The sequence below is a fragment of the Zalophus californianus genome, chromosome 17 (assembly GCF_009762305.2).
Source record: "Zalophus californianus isolate mZalCal1 chromosome 17, mZalCal1.pri.v2, whole genome shotgun sequence".
Taxonomy (NCBI): domain Eukaryota; kingdom Metazoa; phylum Chordata; class Mammalia; order Carnivora; family Otariidae; genus Zalophus; species Zalophus californianus.
The window spans coordinates 13,732,884-13,749,941 of record NC_045611.1 but is presented as its reverse complement, the minus strand read 5'-3'; the positions used below and the strand labels follow the sequence as shown (position 1 = coordinate 13,749,941).

The window sequence follows — 17,058 nt, the reverse complement described above, 5'->3', positions numbered from 1 at the left end:
TGTGTAATGGGAAAGTAAGAATACTTAAAGATTAATTTCCAGAGAGGTACCATCCAGAAGGCTGAATACGTGTGTACATATAAATATGTTTGTATCTATAGTTACAGCTGTTTCCCGTTATAGAATAGCTTGCTGCCAGTCATCCAGCTCTTCTTCATTGTTGTGACGGGGCCTTTTTAATAGCCTTCTAAGTGCTCTCTTGCCTGACTTAAAATGCATTTTTCACACTGCAGTTACAACTCATAGATCTACAACGAAATCAGACCTGGTCCAATGAGCAGAACCAGCTTGAGTACAGCCAAATAAGAAAATCCCCAGATACTAGCGCTCATCCAGGATGGCCTTTGGCTTCCTCCGCCCCTTACGAAGGTTTAAAGTCTGTGCCACCGCAAGCCCTTCGAAGAGAAAGTCGCCTCGTCCCCGCAAGGGTCGGCCCGCGTCGCGGAGCCCAGAGAAATCCGAAGAAGCTCCAGCGTCCTAAAGCCGAGGAAGCGCGAGTCCGGGAGTCGCGCTGGCGCGGTGACGCACTTCCGGCGCGCCTCATGCCATGCACCTGCGTTCCACCGCCAGCGGCTCACTGCCGGAGGTGAGTGTAGACTGGGAGGTTTCCGTCCAGAGCCCCAGGCTGGCGGTTCCGTGATTCACTTATAAGTGAATTGCCTATTAGTGATATTTTCTAGGATGTTCGATTTTTTCTCACTGGTTTTGTAAGGACCTGGACTATTAATGTTTTTTGCATATGTTGTAGAGTTAATTTCCTAGTTTGCTTTTGAGTTTTCCTTAGTCATTTAAGCCAGAAGTTTTAAAGTACCTTAATTTGTCATTTTAAGAGTTTTCTCTTTGTTTCTTTGTCATTTGGCTTGTGACCCTACCACTGTGCTGCAACTGCTCATCCTAGACGTCTCTGCACCCTGGGATATAGACTTACTTACCTTTATTTTCTTTGGTTTTGTTTTTCACACTCAGAATTTTAGTGCATATGTAATTTATTTCAGTGTATGGTAAGAGATAATTTAATTACACATTTTTTCTTCAGTAGTTAACCAGATTTCCCAGTGTTGTTCATGGAATAATCTGTCCCTTTTCCTCACTGATTTGGAATGCCATCTTTCTCATTTACTTTTATGCTTTAGCCTTTCCTGGGTCTTAGATTCTGTTTTATTGTTCTAGCAGTATGTTCTTGTACCAGTCTACTTTATTCATTATACATTTAGCATCTGGTACTGCAAATTTTTCTTTCCTATTTTCCATTTTTATTTAAATTTTAGTGGCTATTTTGACTTTTCTTCTGTATCAACTTTGGAATCACTTTATCAGATTTCTAAATAAATTCTGTTCATAATTTGCTTGAAAGTAGTATTGGTTAGCTACTTACAAGTATGGCTCTTGGAATCTGGCAAACTTGGCATGCAATCCAAGTTTGGCTTAAAATCCAGGTTTGACCGTCTGTTCTTTGTGTGAACTTGGTAAAGTCTCTTAATCTCTTAGCTTCTGTTTATTCATCTGTTTGGTGGGGGGGACCCAAAACCTAAATCTCTTTTAAAGGAATGTTGTGAGGGATAAATGAGAAGATGTGTATAAAGCATTTTAGCATGATGCTGAGCATGTACAAGCTCTTCATAAAAGGAAGTTATTACTAAATTTGTAGATTAGTTTGGAGGAAAGTCAGCATTTACAAAAAGTTTAATATTGATTTTTTCAATCCAGGAACATGTTTTGCCTTTTCATTCATGTTTGTCAATAATATTTTATAATAATTTTCTTTACATAAATTTGTTATGTTTCTTATTAAGTTTATTCCTGGGTTCTTTTTTTAATTTTTAAACAAGCTGTTATATTTTAAAATGTATTAAGGTACATGCTAAAAATTTGAACAGTTCAAAACGCATAGAGTGAAAAGAAAGTCTTCTGTCCCAGATTCCAATTTCCCAGTCTTCCTGCACCAGAAGCAACTACTGTTGCCAGTTTCTCACGTAGGTTCTCTGGGTTCTTTTTTTAATGTTTGGTTTGTTTTGCTTTTGTTTATTTATATTTTTGCCCTGCTGTATTGTTTTTACCTAGGAAAGATAGCACTACCTAGTGGTTATGAATACAGCTCTTGTGGCCTAAAATAATTACTTAAACTTTCTAAGTCTCATTTCCTTGTTTTGGTAAAATGAGGACAATAGTTTTATATATCTGCTAGTGTTATAATGAATGTAAAGTCTGAGTTCTGAAGCTGGCACATTGCAAGCCTAGAGTGAATGTCAGTTAATATTAGCAGCTAATACAGGTTTGCATATTTAAAGGAAAGTCATTGACTCTTTGTTCTCTTTGCTTCTTCCCTCAGCCCCTCCCCTTCATTGTAACGGAGCCCAGGTGACGGCAGCCATGCCCCTGAATGCCTGTTACCAGGTGAGCTGTGATTCCCTCAGATCCTTCAAGAAATCTTTTTTGAAGGAATGGGAAATAAGAGGAGTGATTTGGGCAAAAGTGTTAGAACCAAAGCAGCAGGAAGGCCCCGCTTCATCCCCATAGTGGGACTGGATGACGGGAAAGAGTTGACGATGATAGATTGAGCAGCCAGAGACTCCAGAGCCCAGGAAGCAGTGGCTAGAGAGAGTGAGGAATTGGAAGTAAAGCCTCCTGCACTCTGAGGATCTCCGCTGAGCTGGAGAGCCCCCAGGTTCAGAAGGGACCCCCACAGAGGGATCCATGAGATAAGGGACTCAGGCTGCTGGTGGAGGTATCCAGTGTTTGGTAGGAGTGTTCCAGACCAACAAGGTGGCAAGATTCTTGGGAGGTGGGACCAGAGGGATGGTAGGAGGAAGAAAAGAAAAAGGGGGCATATACAATTTGTCCTCCAAAAAGAGAGCATAGTTGGGGGCTCTGGATCAGTGAGGAAAGAACTGGTTCAGGAAGGGCACATGAATGTCTGTCTCAAGGCTCAGTACTTCTGGTTGAGGGAAGCAGCATGCTGCAATATGAAATGTGGTACTAGGTGACAGGAAATTTAATTTTAGAGGAGGTTCCTATCAGCCCTCAGGGGCATTGTGACTTTGAGCTAGTCACCTAACCTCTTTGTGCCTCAGTTGACCTCGTCTGTCAGATGGCAACAATGCTACTCATTCCATGTTAGGAGAAAGATGCTGCCAGATGCCTTTCAGCTCTGCAGTGTGCTGGGTTGTTGAGTGCTACCTGATGGGCTGTGTCGCATCTTGTCATCCATGATCTTATCCCAAGTACCAGTCCCAGATCTTCCATTGTCTGGGTTCCTTTCCATTAGTATGGCCTTGCCTGGAAGCCTAATCTCGACACATCAGAGACACAGTTCTTTGTACCCTTCACACCTCCCACTACTTCTGCACTTCCTGCCAATTGCTAGTATCCCCATGCCACCATCCCTGGTCACTGTTTTTAGATTTTTAGTCATTACTGACTCTTTACTCTCCTTTGTCACCTTGTTCATTCAATCCAAGTTCTGTTATTCCTGTCTCAGCACCCATTTGTCCCTTCTTTGTATGGCTTTCCTGATTTTCTTTTTAAGATTTTATTTATTTGTTAGAGAGAGAGAAAGCATGAGTGGGGGGAGGGGCAGAAGGGGAGGGAGAGAGACAAACAGACAGCCTGCTGAGCAGGGAGCCCAATGCAGGGCTCAATCCCAGGACCCCGAGATCATGACCTGAGCTGAAGTCAGACGCTTAACCGACTTACGCACCCAGGTGCCCCTGGCTTTCCTGATTTTATCTTCCCTTTCCTGGATATTGTCAGCAAAGCCTCTCAACAATTTCTTTGTCTCCAGTCTTGGGCCATCCTGTCATCTAACATTTTTTGCCTGTAAGACTCAGGCTCAGGTTCTTGAATTTGGAGCTTGTTGTGGTATGGTGATCCATCTAAGTGCATTAGCTCACAGAGTTGAGGTCAGATTGGCATTTTATAAAGATCTTTCTATGTGCTGGACAGAGGTGGACTTGGAGGATAAGCCTGGAATTAGGGACCATTGCCATTGTCCAAAGGACAGTTGCTGAGGACTTGAGTTATATGGTGACTAATGATGTTGCATAGGAGTCAGATCCAAGAAATATTTAGGAGATAGAATTGGCAGGATTTGATTACTGATTGCTTGCCAGAGCTAAGCAGTGACTAGGGGGATAGTTGAGAATGATTCTTAGGTTCCCATCCAAGGAGACCAGGCTAAAAGTGGTGCTACTGGCTGAGACAGGGAATCAAAATAATGACCAGCATCAGATGTGAGCACTTACCATTTGTTTCTTCTTGTATTGAGCAGGATTAGAAGCAGCCATTTAAGGGAGGGTGCCAGATTCAGAATTGGACATATCAGAAACATAAGTGGCGTGTGGGTCACTGGGCATCTGAGGCTGGCATGTGACTGATTCCAGGACCACATGAGACCTTGGAGTGAGGATCGTGTCCACACGGGGAGGACACCAAGGAGATAAGAAGGACCACATCATTGTGCTGTCTGGGAAGGAAGAGTTTGGGCTGGCAGGCGGTTTGGTTGGCAGAGGATAGCTTAGCTGAGAGGTATAAAGAGAGACAGCCAGAGAGCCACCGAGCAACAGTTAGAATCAAGAAACACTTTGTCGTAGGAAGACTGCCTGGAGTTAAGGAGGCTCTTCCAACTCCAGAGTTCTTTCTGCTGGAGGGGCTTAAGCAGAGGCAGCATAGCCCCCTTTTGTTGAGGGTGGAGGGGTGGGTGGCACAATAGGGTTCTGTATCAGGTGAGGGCTTCAGGGAGTGGGGCCTGTTTGGACAAACCATGACTGTTCACCGTAGGTAGCTGTGAGGATTGGGGTAGGGCAGGCAGATGTGGACATAGAACAGGGCTCAGTGTAAGTGCAGGGAGCAGGATGGATAGGCTGGACTCTGATCAGTAAAGTGGGGACAGGCAGCAGGGACATCCCTGGCATGTCACCCATGAGAAGTACAGTCGGAGGCGAGTCATCTGTTCATAGAGTGTCTGAAAGACCAGAAGGGCATACACAAAAATGAAGAGGGTTTACTTCAGGGAGGTGAATTTGTGAAAGATTTTCTTGGTTCCAGTTTTCTATAATGTGACATTGCCTCTTGTAGTAGTAAGTCTCATGTGTAATTAGAAGCTGCTCTGACAATGAAGAGGTCTCAGAGTTGCTGGTTGTAGGTGTGGTCATTCGTTAGCACTCAGGGCCTTGTCCTTTTACTCTTCATTTCCCAACCATCATGGGACTGTCCCTCAGAACCTCACACTGTCCCCTGTGCTCCACACTCTGGCTCTGAGCCAGAGGATTGGCTTTGGGGCAGCAGGAACCTGTTGTTTTAGGAGGTGGTGACCTTCGAGGACGTGGCTGTCTACTTCACCCGGACAGAATGGGCTGGCCTTTCTCCTGCACAGAGAGCCCTGTACAGGGAGGTGATGCTGACAAATTATGGGAACTTGACTTCCCTGGGTAAGGCCATTTTGCCTTTGGGACTCAGATTCATAGGACAAGGGTAGGGTAGATTGTGGTGTGAGTCTCATAACCTTTTACATATTTACAGGGGCAAAAACTCCTAAACCCTCAGCCCCAGAAGATGTCAGGCAGGGATGGAGGGAGAAGTCCGAGGTTAGTTTGGGTCTAATGTGGGTTTGGCCCTTCTCTGGTGAGAACACTTCCCACCATAGGAGTTCTGTGCAGGGCACTATGGGAAAGAAGTATCTTCTGTTGAAGGTAGTACCTTCAACTCTCCCAGTGGTCTAAGGAAGACTTCCCTCATTGCTTTTCTGTGCTTGCATGTGTCTCACAGGACTTCACTGACAAACTCTGTGATTTTTTATGAAGAGGTCACAAATGCTCAGTTTCCTCTTGATCAAAAATCTCCTTGGGCTTCCCCACTTTCCAGCCCAGTTCTATGGGCCTTATCCTTACTGAGCCGCTTTGGGGTTTCCTTCTCTGACTGCAGACACGGGGTTATGTGGTGCCTCAAAAACACTAACACGAGACTCCCCTCCATTGCCATTTTCTGCCTCCTTTTCAGGATACCCAGTTTGCAGACTTGCCCTGATCTCACTTCTGGAAGGAGGGGATTTGCCTTGGGGCCTGGAGCCACAGGACGATCTACCTGCAGAAAATACCAGTGATGTCTCTAAAGGTAGGTGAGGCAGGTTTAGAACCATCAACCATAGTCCTTTGTTAGATGCATGGTTTACCAGTTTTTGAGCACTTGGTGTGTGCTAAAATGGCGCTTCTTTGTTTGAGAGGCTCTGGACGATACTAATTATGGAGACAGAGTTAGCTAAAAAAGAGAGAATGTGTTAAGTGCTGTTGGTATACTGTTGGTATATACGCAGCAGGCTGTGGGACCCAGCAGGAGGAGTTAGAGGAATTCCCACTTAGAATAATATCAGGTGACACTCCTTCAGTGGCAGGCCACATGTTCTGTATTCAGCAGATAAGAACATTGCAGATGGGGTGGGGGGAAGATAATCTGGCTGGAGGAAAGGAATAATAAAAGATCCAGTATAATTCCTGGCATAATATAATATCTGGAAAAGGACTAGTATCTGGAATATATAAACAACTCTCAAAACTCAGCAACAAAAACAAAACAACCCAGTTAGGAAATGTGTGAAAAGTATGAACAGACATTTCACCAAAGGGAACACACAAATGAAAAGATGCTTGACATCATTAGCCATTAAGGAAATGCAATTTAAAACTACAATGAGATATCACTACACCTTGATCATGTATGTCACCATATAATTGTGAAGAGCTTCATGGTTTGATGTGCGGGAGAATTACCTGGGGAGCGTATTTTAAAATGGACATTTCTGGGGCCCACCTGTGAACATTCATTGTTTTATCTTTTTAAGGAAGTGTTCAGGAACCTAGGCTTAGGACTGAAAGCCTAAGCAGGACTTCCTTTTGTCTACTTCTGTGCCATTAACATGGTGGCCACTAGCTGTGTGTGCTTATTAAACTCTTGAGTTGAAGGGGGGCTAATTCAAATTGAAATGTCCTATAAGTATAAAATACCACATTTTGAAGACTTAGTAAAAAAAAAATAGTGTAAATGATCTCATTTATAATTTTTATGTTGACTTCATGTTGAAATGATAATATTTTAGATCTACTGGGTTAAATAAAATATTAAAATTAATTTTACCATTTTTCTTTTTACTTTTTTAATGTGGCTCCCATAAAAACAAAATTACATATGTAGCTTGTGTTTATGGCTCACATTATATTTCTTTTGAACAGCCCTGCTCTACTACAGAGCATATCCTTAAGCCCTCTTATTTAGCCAGCCATACATAAACATCTTTGGTGTGTATAGAAAGCCTAGAACACAGAGGCTAAGGCAGCCCTGAAGACTTCTGTCCTAGGAAACTTACTGCATGGGAATAGGATATAAGAGAGCTGGCAAAAGGACATGGAGCAGGAGTGGGGACCCTGGCACAGTGACCTTGCCACTAGTGGCGTATGACGTAAGCCCATGATTACTATGTTTTAAAACTATTAACTGGACATCATATGTAATTTGACTGGACTGTGGGGGAAATTAAGGCATAAAACCTTGTTATATTGTTGCTATATTGCAGTTAATAACTTCGGAGGCCTGCACAAGGGTAGGGCCAGGGTGATGCAGGGATAGAAATGATTGTAGAGGTGTCAGGTAGCACTGATAAAGCTTAGCAGTAAACATAAATGAGTCTTGATATAAAAATAGCTTTTATGGTGACGAGGACAGTAGACTTATCCCATGAAGTTTGAGTTTCTCTGAAACATACAGTTCCCTGGGTATAGCAGGCTCTTGAGAATGCAACTCTGTGATGTTGGGACAAGGTCAAGGCTGTGATTATACAGGGTGCCAAAGTCTGGAAATCTAGGCAGGCATACATAATGGTGTCAAAGACATCTTCAGTCTATTAAAAAATACATCTTTATGTATTTTTTCCAGACTTTATGATCACCTTGTATATGTGGGAGTCCTCCATATCAGTGGTTCTCACCAGGGGCCAGCCACCTTTGTCCCCAGGGGACATTTGGTAATGTTTGGAGACATTTTTGTTTGTGCAGACTGGGGAAGGGGCTGATGCCATATCAGGAATGGTGCTAGATATCCTCCACTGCACAGGACAACCCCGCACAACAGAATTATCTGGCTGTGAATGTCAGTAGTGCTGAGATTGAGATACCTTGCTCTGTATAAAGGACTCCATGTAGCTGAAATGTCCCTAAATAGAGGAGATGGGGAAGAGGATCTTAAAGATTTTTTAGGGTTGAAGAGAGAGGGAGGAGGAAGTAGAAGAGTGAGATTGAAGCTAAGGGTGGGAAGAGTTCCAAGGAAGCTGGTGGGCAATGGTGTAGAAGCCCATGGAGAGGTAAGTGGGGTATGAACATGTTAGGGAAACACTTACCTTCTTTTGGGAGGTTTAGGAATGAAAGGAAGACTGTAAACAGTAGCTTTAAGGCAATGTTTTGCAAACATTTTTTTACTGTAACCTACAGTAAGAAATACAGCTTAAGTCACAACCTAGTATATATGCTTTTATAAATAACTGAAGCCAAAGTTTCAGATTTAGAGCTTACCTTTCCTGTTTGCTCTGACACCTGGTATTCTTTATTAATTCTCTATTCAAATCTAGTCTGATGTCTTTCACTTCTTAAAAAGTTTCTTTTTGCAATCTGCCACATTTATTTCATGATCTACTCGTGGTTCTCAAACAGTTGGGGGAAAAAAAAGCTAGCCTAAGCAAGATAATTACCCTCAGGTGGACCTGAGTAGCTAAAGTCAGAAAAGGTGAAAGGGGGGCAGGGAGAGGATATACCTGATGAGCTTCGTTAGAGGAGTGGGCAGAGCTGGGATCCAGGTGAGGAGAGGGGAAGCCCTAAAGGGAATGTGGGAGATGGGTGCCACCCTGTGGGGGTGGATAGTGAGGAGGTTGAGGAGCACCTTTGAGGCAGTCTTGGTTTTCCCAGCAAGGAAGAGGTGATACTGACAGGAGGGTTAAGTGAGGGGCCAGTTGGAGGTTTAGGGAAAGTGGTGATTGCTTGAAAGAACTGTGGGGAAGCTGATAAGTTCAAATGATAGGGTTCTAGGGTATCGGGGAAGGAGGGGGTTTCTCTGTCATCTATTATTCTAATCTGGATTGTGTGACACTTGCTTTCTGCCAAACAGCACATGAGAATTGACTTTCAGGCTCCACATTGTTCTGGTCACTGTTTTTCAGATTGTTATTTCCCTGTTTGTTCACAGTTTCAGCTATCTCCTTGCTCCTGTTTCCCTTCTGCAGAAGCCCCGTCCTCCAAATTCACAAGCACATAGGCATGCGCGGAGAACTGGGTAGATCACCCCCACTCCCTATTAAAACAGAACTTATCAGCCATTATGTTATAACATGGATCCAGTTAACTTTCAAGTCATAATAATTTTATTATTGTAGTACATAAGTTGTTTGCTTTTTTTTTTTTTTCCTGAGGGGGTGAGTGGGGTGGGGGAGTGCAGAGGGGCAAGAGGGAGAGGGGGAGAGAGGATCTTAAGCAGGCTCCATGCCCAGTGTGGAGCCTGACTCAGGGCTCCATCTCATGACCCTGAGATCATGACCTGAACCGAAATCAAGAGTGGGACGCTTAACTGACTGAGCCCCCAGGCACCCCTGTATGCCTATTTATACAGATAACAAATAATTATTCAGTCATTTATTTTATCACATTTATTTAGTATCTACTGTGTGTCAGGAATTGTTCAAGGCACCTAGGATACAGCAAGAAAGAAAACAAAGCCTTTGCTTTTGTGGAGCTTATGTTCTAGTGCTTTAAGATCAAGGGCAGCTAATTTGTAAAAAAAAAACAAAAAACAAAAAACAAAAAACCCAGAAGATAAACAGGCAATCTGCATATAATGTTATTTTGCAAATGGCATAAAAATGCTAATATCTGCTTTTAACCACAGATGTTTAATTAAAAAGAGTACAAATTGATAAATATCAACATTTGTATATGAAATTTAACTCAGTTTTAGAAAAAAATGGATTGAATTTCAACAAACTTAATGAAAATGTCCTCCAATCTTTGGAAATACAAATGCCACTAGACAGCCTGTTCCTGTTGTCTTTTTCTCACCTGAGTGAGGCTTTCCTGTTCCTCAGTATGCAAAGGAGGGCACCGTGCAGTCTCCTGGGCCTCAAAGAAAACTGTGTTCTCCTCTTTCTAAGTAGATGAGCAGACACGTTTTGAGTCCCACAACAGCACATACTCAGCCATTTCTGACAGTTAGATGGCATATGCTCAACTCTTGTAGCCCACTAGGTGTTGCCTCTTGCTCCAGATTCTGTGCTTCTTCCTCCAGAGCATTTTCAAGCATTTAAGTACTATGAAGTCACAAGTTATTGGGGACAAACAGGTCTGGAGAAGCATAGGAAGCAGTCTTTTTTGTTGGGAAGTGTAGTGACCTGGGTTCAAAATCTCATTTCCTATTCCACAGCTACTATTTTCTGCCTGTGTCATATTTGGCTCTTCCAGTTTAATAGGTTTATATTTCTGGCAGGCTACATGGAGTTTGGAATAGTAGTCTCCAGAGGCTCTATACTTTCAGTGCCCTTTTGTTTCCAGTATAATGCTCAGGTGGCATGTGTCTTCCATTTCTCATGTCAGATGCTGAGACCAACATTGACAGTGAGTCCACATCAACTCAGGGAATTTCTGAAGAAAGAGATGTGATGATACCACATGGGCTGCCACAGAATGTTTCTCAGGAAAGTGACTTCCCAGAAACATGTGAACTGGAGAAACACCAGGAAATCCCCACAGTGAAAAAATTAAAAGAAAGGATGAGACAATCCTCTGTGCAAGGAAACCCTTCAGATGTGAGGAGTGTGGGAGATGCTTCAGCTTTTTTTCTTACTATGTTAGACACCAGAGAATCCACACCAGGGAGCAACCCTACCCATGTGAGGAGTGTGGGAAATCTTTTAATGGCAATTCTTCATTAATTTGGCACCAGAGAATCCACACTGGAGAGAAACCCTACCAGTGTGAGGAATGTGGGTGAGCCTTTAATAATAGTGCAAATCTGATCAGGCATCAGAGAATCCACAGTGGGGACAGGCCCTATCTCTGCACAGAGTGTGGAAATGGCTTCCCCAGTAGTTCTGAGTTGGTTGTACACCAGAAAATCCACACTGGGGAGAAACCTTATGAGTGTAATGAGTGTGGAAAAGCTTTTGCTGTTAAGTCAACATTAAGTCGGCATCAGAGAATCCACAGGGGAAAGAAACCACACGAGTGTCTCAAGTGTGGGAAAACCTTTAGGACTTCCTCCCAGCTACATCATCATGCGTGTGCTCACCCTAGAGAGAGGCCTATCCTGGACCTCGGTTCCATTGGCCTCCCAACATTTTTTACCCCCTTTTCGTGGTAATTCCTGCCCTGCTTTTTTGTAAAGCCACTCAGCCCTCACTCAACAGTTGATGTGGTAGGTACGTGCAAGGGTGGAACTTGTGGCCTAGTCTAGCCCGTCAATACTGTTCCTTCACCCAGCCACAGTGATGGGTGCGGGTGACCAGGTTCATCCAGTCAGGGGCAAAACTTACCCTGGTTTTGTTGGACTTACTCTGCTGGACTCGGATGTTAGCCTTGAGCCATCATGAAGGGTGAGAAGAGGCCAGCCCAGTAGGTAAGAGAGAAATGAAGAGAACCAAATCTACCTCTGGGTTTTTCAGTGACATGAATCAGTACATTTCAATTTTTTGCTTAAGTAGTTTTGAGTTGGGTTTTCTTTCCTTAGTGATACTGAGCCATTTCAGTGTCTCACATGTTTCAAAGCCTATAGAGTTAACATAAACTTGATTTGGCATCACTGAGTCCATGGTATGAAGAAACTTTTCATATGTGTGATATGTTGGAAACAGTGCAGCTGTGATTCTGATGGTTTGCACAGAGGCAGACACTCAAGTAGTTTGAATGTGGGAAAGCCGTTAGCCCTCAGTTAAGCCAGGTATCCCAAATGGATGGAAGTTAAAGCAATTTAAGCACTGTAATGAAAATTTCAAGTTACTATAGGTGCTCTTCTTTGTTTTGTTTTTAAGTAGGCTCCATGCCCAGTGTAGGACTCAAACTCATGAGCTGAGATCAGGAGTCACATGTTCTACTGACTGAGCCAGCCAGGTATCCCTTCAAGTTAACTATAAAACTAAATCTCTATCAATGAATATTCTGTAGGGAAGATGCATGTATTAAATGGAAACCTTGTTTATTTCCTACTCAGTTTCTGACGGGAGTGGATGCTGAATTTTTCATCTTATTTTAGGTCTTACAGGATGCTTCCTTTTTGACCTATCTATAGTTAATTATACTATTCTTTTCCTAATATTTAGTCATATTTATATTCTCATAATCTTAGTTGGATATGGTAGTACACATTTCTTTATATCTTGCTGGATAGTATTTGTTAATATTTTAGGATATTGGCATCTATATTCATATGTGTGATTGCCCTGTAATTTTTTTCCATCTTTGTCAGGGTTTGGGAACTGAGTTATATGAGATTGCTAGAAATAGCTAGGAGGCTGTTCTTTTTCTATACTTTAGAGCAGTTTCAAAAGCCTAGCAATTATCTGTTCCTCGGAAATTTGGAAAAAAGTCCACCTAATAATGCTGGCTGGGCCAGTCGCTTTTGTTGGGGGTAGTGTAGAGGGACAAGAGATCTTTGATTACTTTATCAGTTCCTTCTATGGCATTGATCCAATTACACTGTCTATTTCTTCTTGAACCAATGTTGGTAATTTATAATTTCTTAACTGACATTTACAAATTATTAGCCCTGACTTTTACCCAGACTATCGTATTTAAAAATATATATATATTTTCAATATATGTTCCTTGGCATTCCTAAATTTGTTGGTCGACAAAATCTATATGAAGATTTTTTATTACTCATATATTTGTGTGCAAAGGCTTGACATTTGTCCTTATAATGCCTAGAATAGCATGGCTGCCATGACCTTTGATTTGGTTAGGGGACTCTAATAACTGAGGAAATGGCCTTTGTTATCCATCCAAAGCAGGGTTTCTCAAACTTGACACTATCAACATTTGGGACCTGATAATTTTTTGTTGGTGCTGTCCTGTGCATTGTAGGATGTTTAGCTTACCCACTGACATCTACCACTAGATACTATTTGTAACACTCTGCCTGACCCCAGTCATGAAAATCAAAATTGTCTCCACTGATCTAGAGAGATCCTAAAGGTATATTTTTGTAAAAATAAGGAGCAAATCCTCTTCTTTTATGCATGTCAGTTTGTGCCTTGTTATGTCTCATGCCTCCCTGTACTGTCATCTACTTGTCGTGACAGTTCTCAATTCCAGACTTAACCTTCTGCCTGAAATCTTGCCCTGAGAAGACAGCTTTATCATCCCCTTATTTGACAGCAATCTGCCCGGTGGGGAGGACACTGGGAGGTCATCTTTTATTAATGGACTTAAAATTGTGCAGACGCACCAAAAGTGATTCAGGCAAAGAAATGGTTGAAGTCACTTGAGTCAAGGTTTGTTTGTTTCAGTTGTTGCCTCTCCAACAGGATATTAGCCTTTTATTTGTTTTAGCTGTTCTTTAATAAACACTAATAGCCAGTAACATTGTGTGCTTTCCTATGTTAGGTAATCCCCATTAACTGGATCCTCCCAGCAGCCTTTGAAGTAGATACTGTTACCTTGTTTCACTTAGGAAATTGAAAAACAGAGAGGTTAAATAGGTTTCCCAAAGATACAGCTAGTAAGTGGAAGAGCAGAGACAAACCCGGTGGTCTGACTTCAGAGCCCATGTGCAAACCATTACACAGCATTGCCCTCCTGTCTCCACTGCCTTTTTTTTTTTTAAAGCTTTATTGTATGGTTGACATACAGTTGAATCATTTTGTTGACTTCTACAAAAGGTCTTGCTGGAATTTTGATTGGATTGCTTTGAATGTATAGATCAGTTGGGGAGACTTGACATCTTAACAATATTGTTATTCAGTCAATGAACACTGTATCTCTCTCTCTGTTTATTAGGTATTTCATTTGTCATTATTTTGTAGTTTTCAGCATGCATATCTTGGACATATTTTGTTAGATTTATACCTAAATATTTTGTGATTTCTTTGTGCTATTGTAAGTGGTACTATTTTTGAAAATTTATTAAAATTATTTTGTATCATAGGAAATTTTATTATCAGAAATTTCAGTTTCCAACAATTGATTTTTTTTTTTCTTTTTTGTACCTTGACTTTAATTCTGTGACTTTGCTAAACTCACTTATTAGGTCTAGGAGATTTTGTAGATTCTTTGGGATTTTCTTTTCTTTTTTTATTTTATGTTATTTATTTATTTGACAGAAAGAGAGAGAGCACAAGCAGGGGGAGCTGTAGGCAGAGGGAGAGGGAGAAGCAGGCTCCCTGCTGAGCCACGAACCCCACATGGGGCTCAATCCCAGGACTCTGGCGTCATACCTGAGCCAAAGGCAGATGCTTAACCAGCTGAGCCACCCAGGTGCCCTGGGATTTTCTGCATAGACAGTTATGTCCTCTTGCAAATAGTAACAGTTTTACTTCTTCCTTTCCAATCTGTATGCCCTTTGTTTCTTTTTCTGGCTTTCTTGCACTTGTTAGGACTCCCAGCACCGTGTTGAATAGTAGTGGTAAGAGCAGACATACCTGCCTTGTGCCCAGTCTTGGAAGGAAGGCATTCTTTCTATCACTATCGAGTATATTTTCAGTTGCAAGGAAACAATCCGTATCAAATCCTATGTCTTTGTAGCCACTGCAACAAAACATTGAGCTTAACTGTTAACTCTTTGGACAGCCAAGTTTTATGCATGAAATTTAAGTTCCACTATAACTTCAGTCCATTTGTGGCTAGGCTTTTCAGAGAGCTGGGAGAGAAGTTGATATTCTCCCTGCCACTTTAAAGTCAGGAATAACAGCCAGTGTGTCATCATATTCTATATTCTGGGTCCCCTGACTTACAGTGCTCTTAGTCTAAATTAAAGATAGATAACATAGGAGTTAGAGGGAGAGCTGGGTATTCAGACTGTGAGGTGACCAGGAGAGAAGCTGGCTCCCATCCGAATCTTAGGAATGGCCAAGGCTTTAATTATGTTTGATGGTAGATACCACAATAGACGTGGGTATGAGTATATATTTTCTTGTAGGTGGTACAATAGAACAGCAACAATTAGCTATTAATCCTGAAGACTCACTGGAATAGGGTGTGGACAACTGGGATTGGAAATTACTCATCATTTAAGCAAAAGGGATTTCAGGATGGCTAGCTTTTCCCCATTCTAAAGGTCCTAAGGACACTGGATTAGAGTCTTGTTCAGGGAAACCCAGATTGCAAAATCCTACTGAATTTCTCTCTAAATATCAAGAGTGGTATGCACTCTGATTCATGAAATGTGACTATGCAGGAAATAAGTAACACTGTTTAAGTTCTAATTCTCACCGGTAAGTCACCTGTGACAGTAATTGTTCACCTGCCATTCACCCGTGACAATAATCTTGCTATATTTACTAAATGATTTGAAGGAAAAAAAGACTTGCATAAAATCAATAAAATATCATGGAGAAACAGGGCACCTAAGTTCAAGCCTTGGTAGGAGGCATCTGCTAATGCTCATGGCCAGGGTTGAAAGATGGCGCAGTATGTAGTTTGTCTAAAGCACTTCAAAATACAACTCAAATCACACTGCTTCTCTGCATGGAGTGGTCATTTACCAGAGATAATTGAGACATTTCTTCTCATTGGGGTAGTCTTTTTTTGTTTTTGTTGAGAGTTTGTGTAGATTAAAAGTATAGCAACCCTCTCCCGGAAGCAAAAAAATCAAGCTCTTCCCAAGTCTTGCCACTGAACAAACACATAGGTTTCCATTATTCTGAAGACTAATAAAATTACCAACAGTAAAGACTTTGTTTCATGTCGAGATTTAATGGACATTATATGATGTAAATACCAAGAATAGGCAAGTCTATAGAGTCAGAAAGTAGATCAGGAGTTGTCTGGGAATGGAGGAAAGCTTTACATGGGGGTTGTATTAATTTCTGTTCCTGCTGTAACAAATTACCAGTGAACAGTGACTTGAAACAACACACATTTATTCTGTTTATTTATGAATTCATCTTATAGTTCTAGAAGTCAGAAGTCCAAAATGGGTTTCACTGGGCTAAATTCAAAGTGTTGGCTAAGGAGAGACTTTATTTTCTTGGACTTTTCCAGTTTCTAGAGGCCACTTTTCTTGATTTGTGGCTCTTTTCCTCCAGCTTCAAAGCCCGTGATGTTGGGACAAGTTTCTCTCAATCTTTCACCTCTGTGGTTCTCTCTTCCAATGACCTCTTCCACTTTTAAGGAGTCTTATGATTACATTGGGCGCATCTAGATAATCCAGGATAGTCTTATTTTCAAATCAGCCCATAAGCAACTTAATTCCATCTGCAACCTTAATGTTTCTTTATTATGTAAGCTAACATACAAGTTCCAGACATCTTTGAGAGGAACATTATTCTGGCTATCACAGGGAAGATGGAAAGTGAGTGCTAGTGCTGATAGTTACAGAGTTTCTTTTTGGGAATGATGAAAATGTTTTAAAATTGTGGTGATGGTTGCACAATTCTTTGAATATACCAAAAACTACTAAGTTGTGTACTTTAGATGGATGGATGGTATGGGATATGAATTACATTTTAATAAAGCAAGTGTGTGCATGTGTGTGTGTTTTCAGTATTTCTGAAACCAAATTCTGTAATCTTCCTGCCCGAAACCAACTTCTCTTCCTGAGTTCCTGAAGTAATTGAATCTTGGTTAATGACCCCTTCATCTATCAGGTCACCCAAACTTTATGGCTAGAATAGATTGCTCCCTCTCCTCATATCTGTTATTCAAACTTTTTTTTAAATCTCCACTGTTTTCACTTCCTAAATAGTTCTAAAATAATATCCCTTCGCAATCCTGGTCTTTCTTAATGTGACTAGATCTTTACCCCTAAGGAGGACAGGTTTTTTTTTTGTTTTTTTGGTTTTTTTTTTGCCTAACGACCTCTTTGGCATTGTGATGGCATCTG

The 17,058-nt window shown here is 41.6% G+C and overlaps 1 protein-coding gene across 1 annotated transcript; it reads left to right on the top strand.

Moving 5' to 3' along the window:
• Positions 1–558: 558 nt before the first annotated feature.
• Positions 559–11,411, top strand: LOC113935452 (zinc finger protein 19). The gene is given in 6 exon segments (XM_035725197.1): positions 559–586; positions 2,330–2,394; positions 5,300–5,426; positions 5,995–6,108; positions 10,617–10,775; positions 10,778–11,411. Coding segments are annotated over 5 exon segments (1,029 nt in total). The 5' UTR covers positions 559–586; positions 2,330–2,370; the 3' UTR covers positions 11,383–11,411.
• The last annotated feature ends 5,647 nt before the right edge of the window (positions 11,412–17,058 follow it).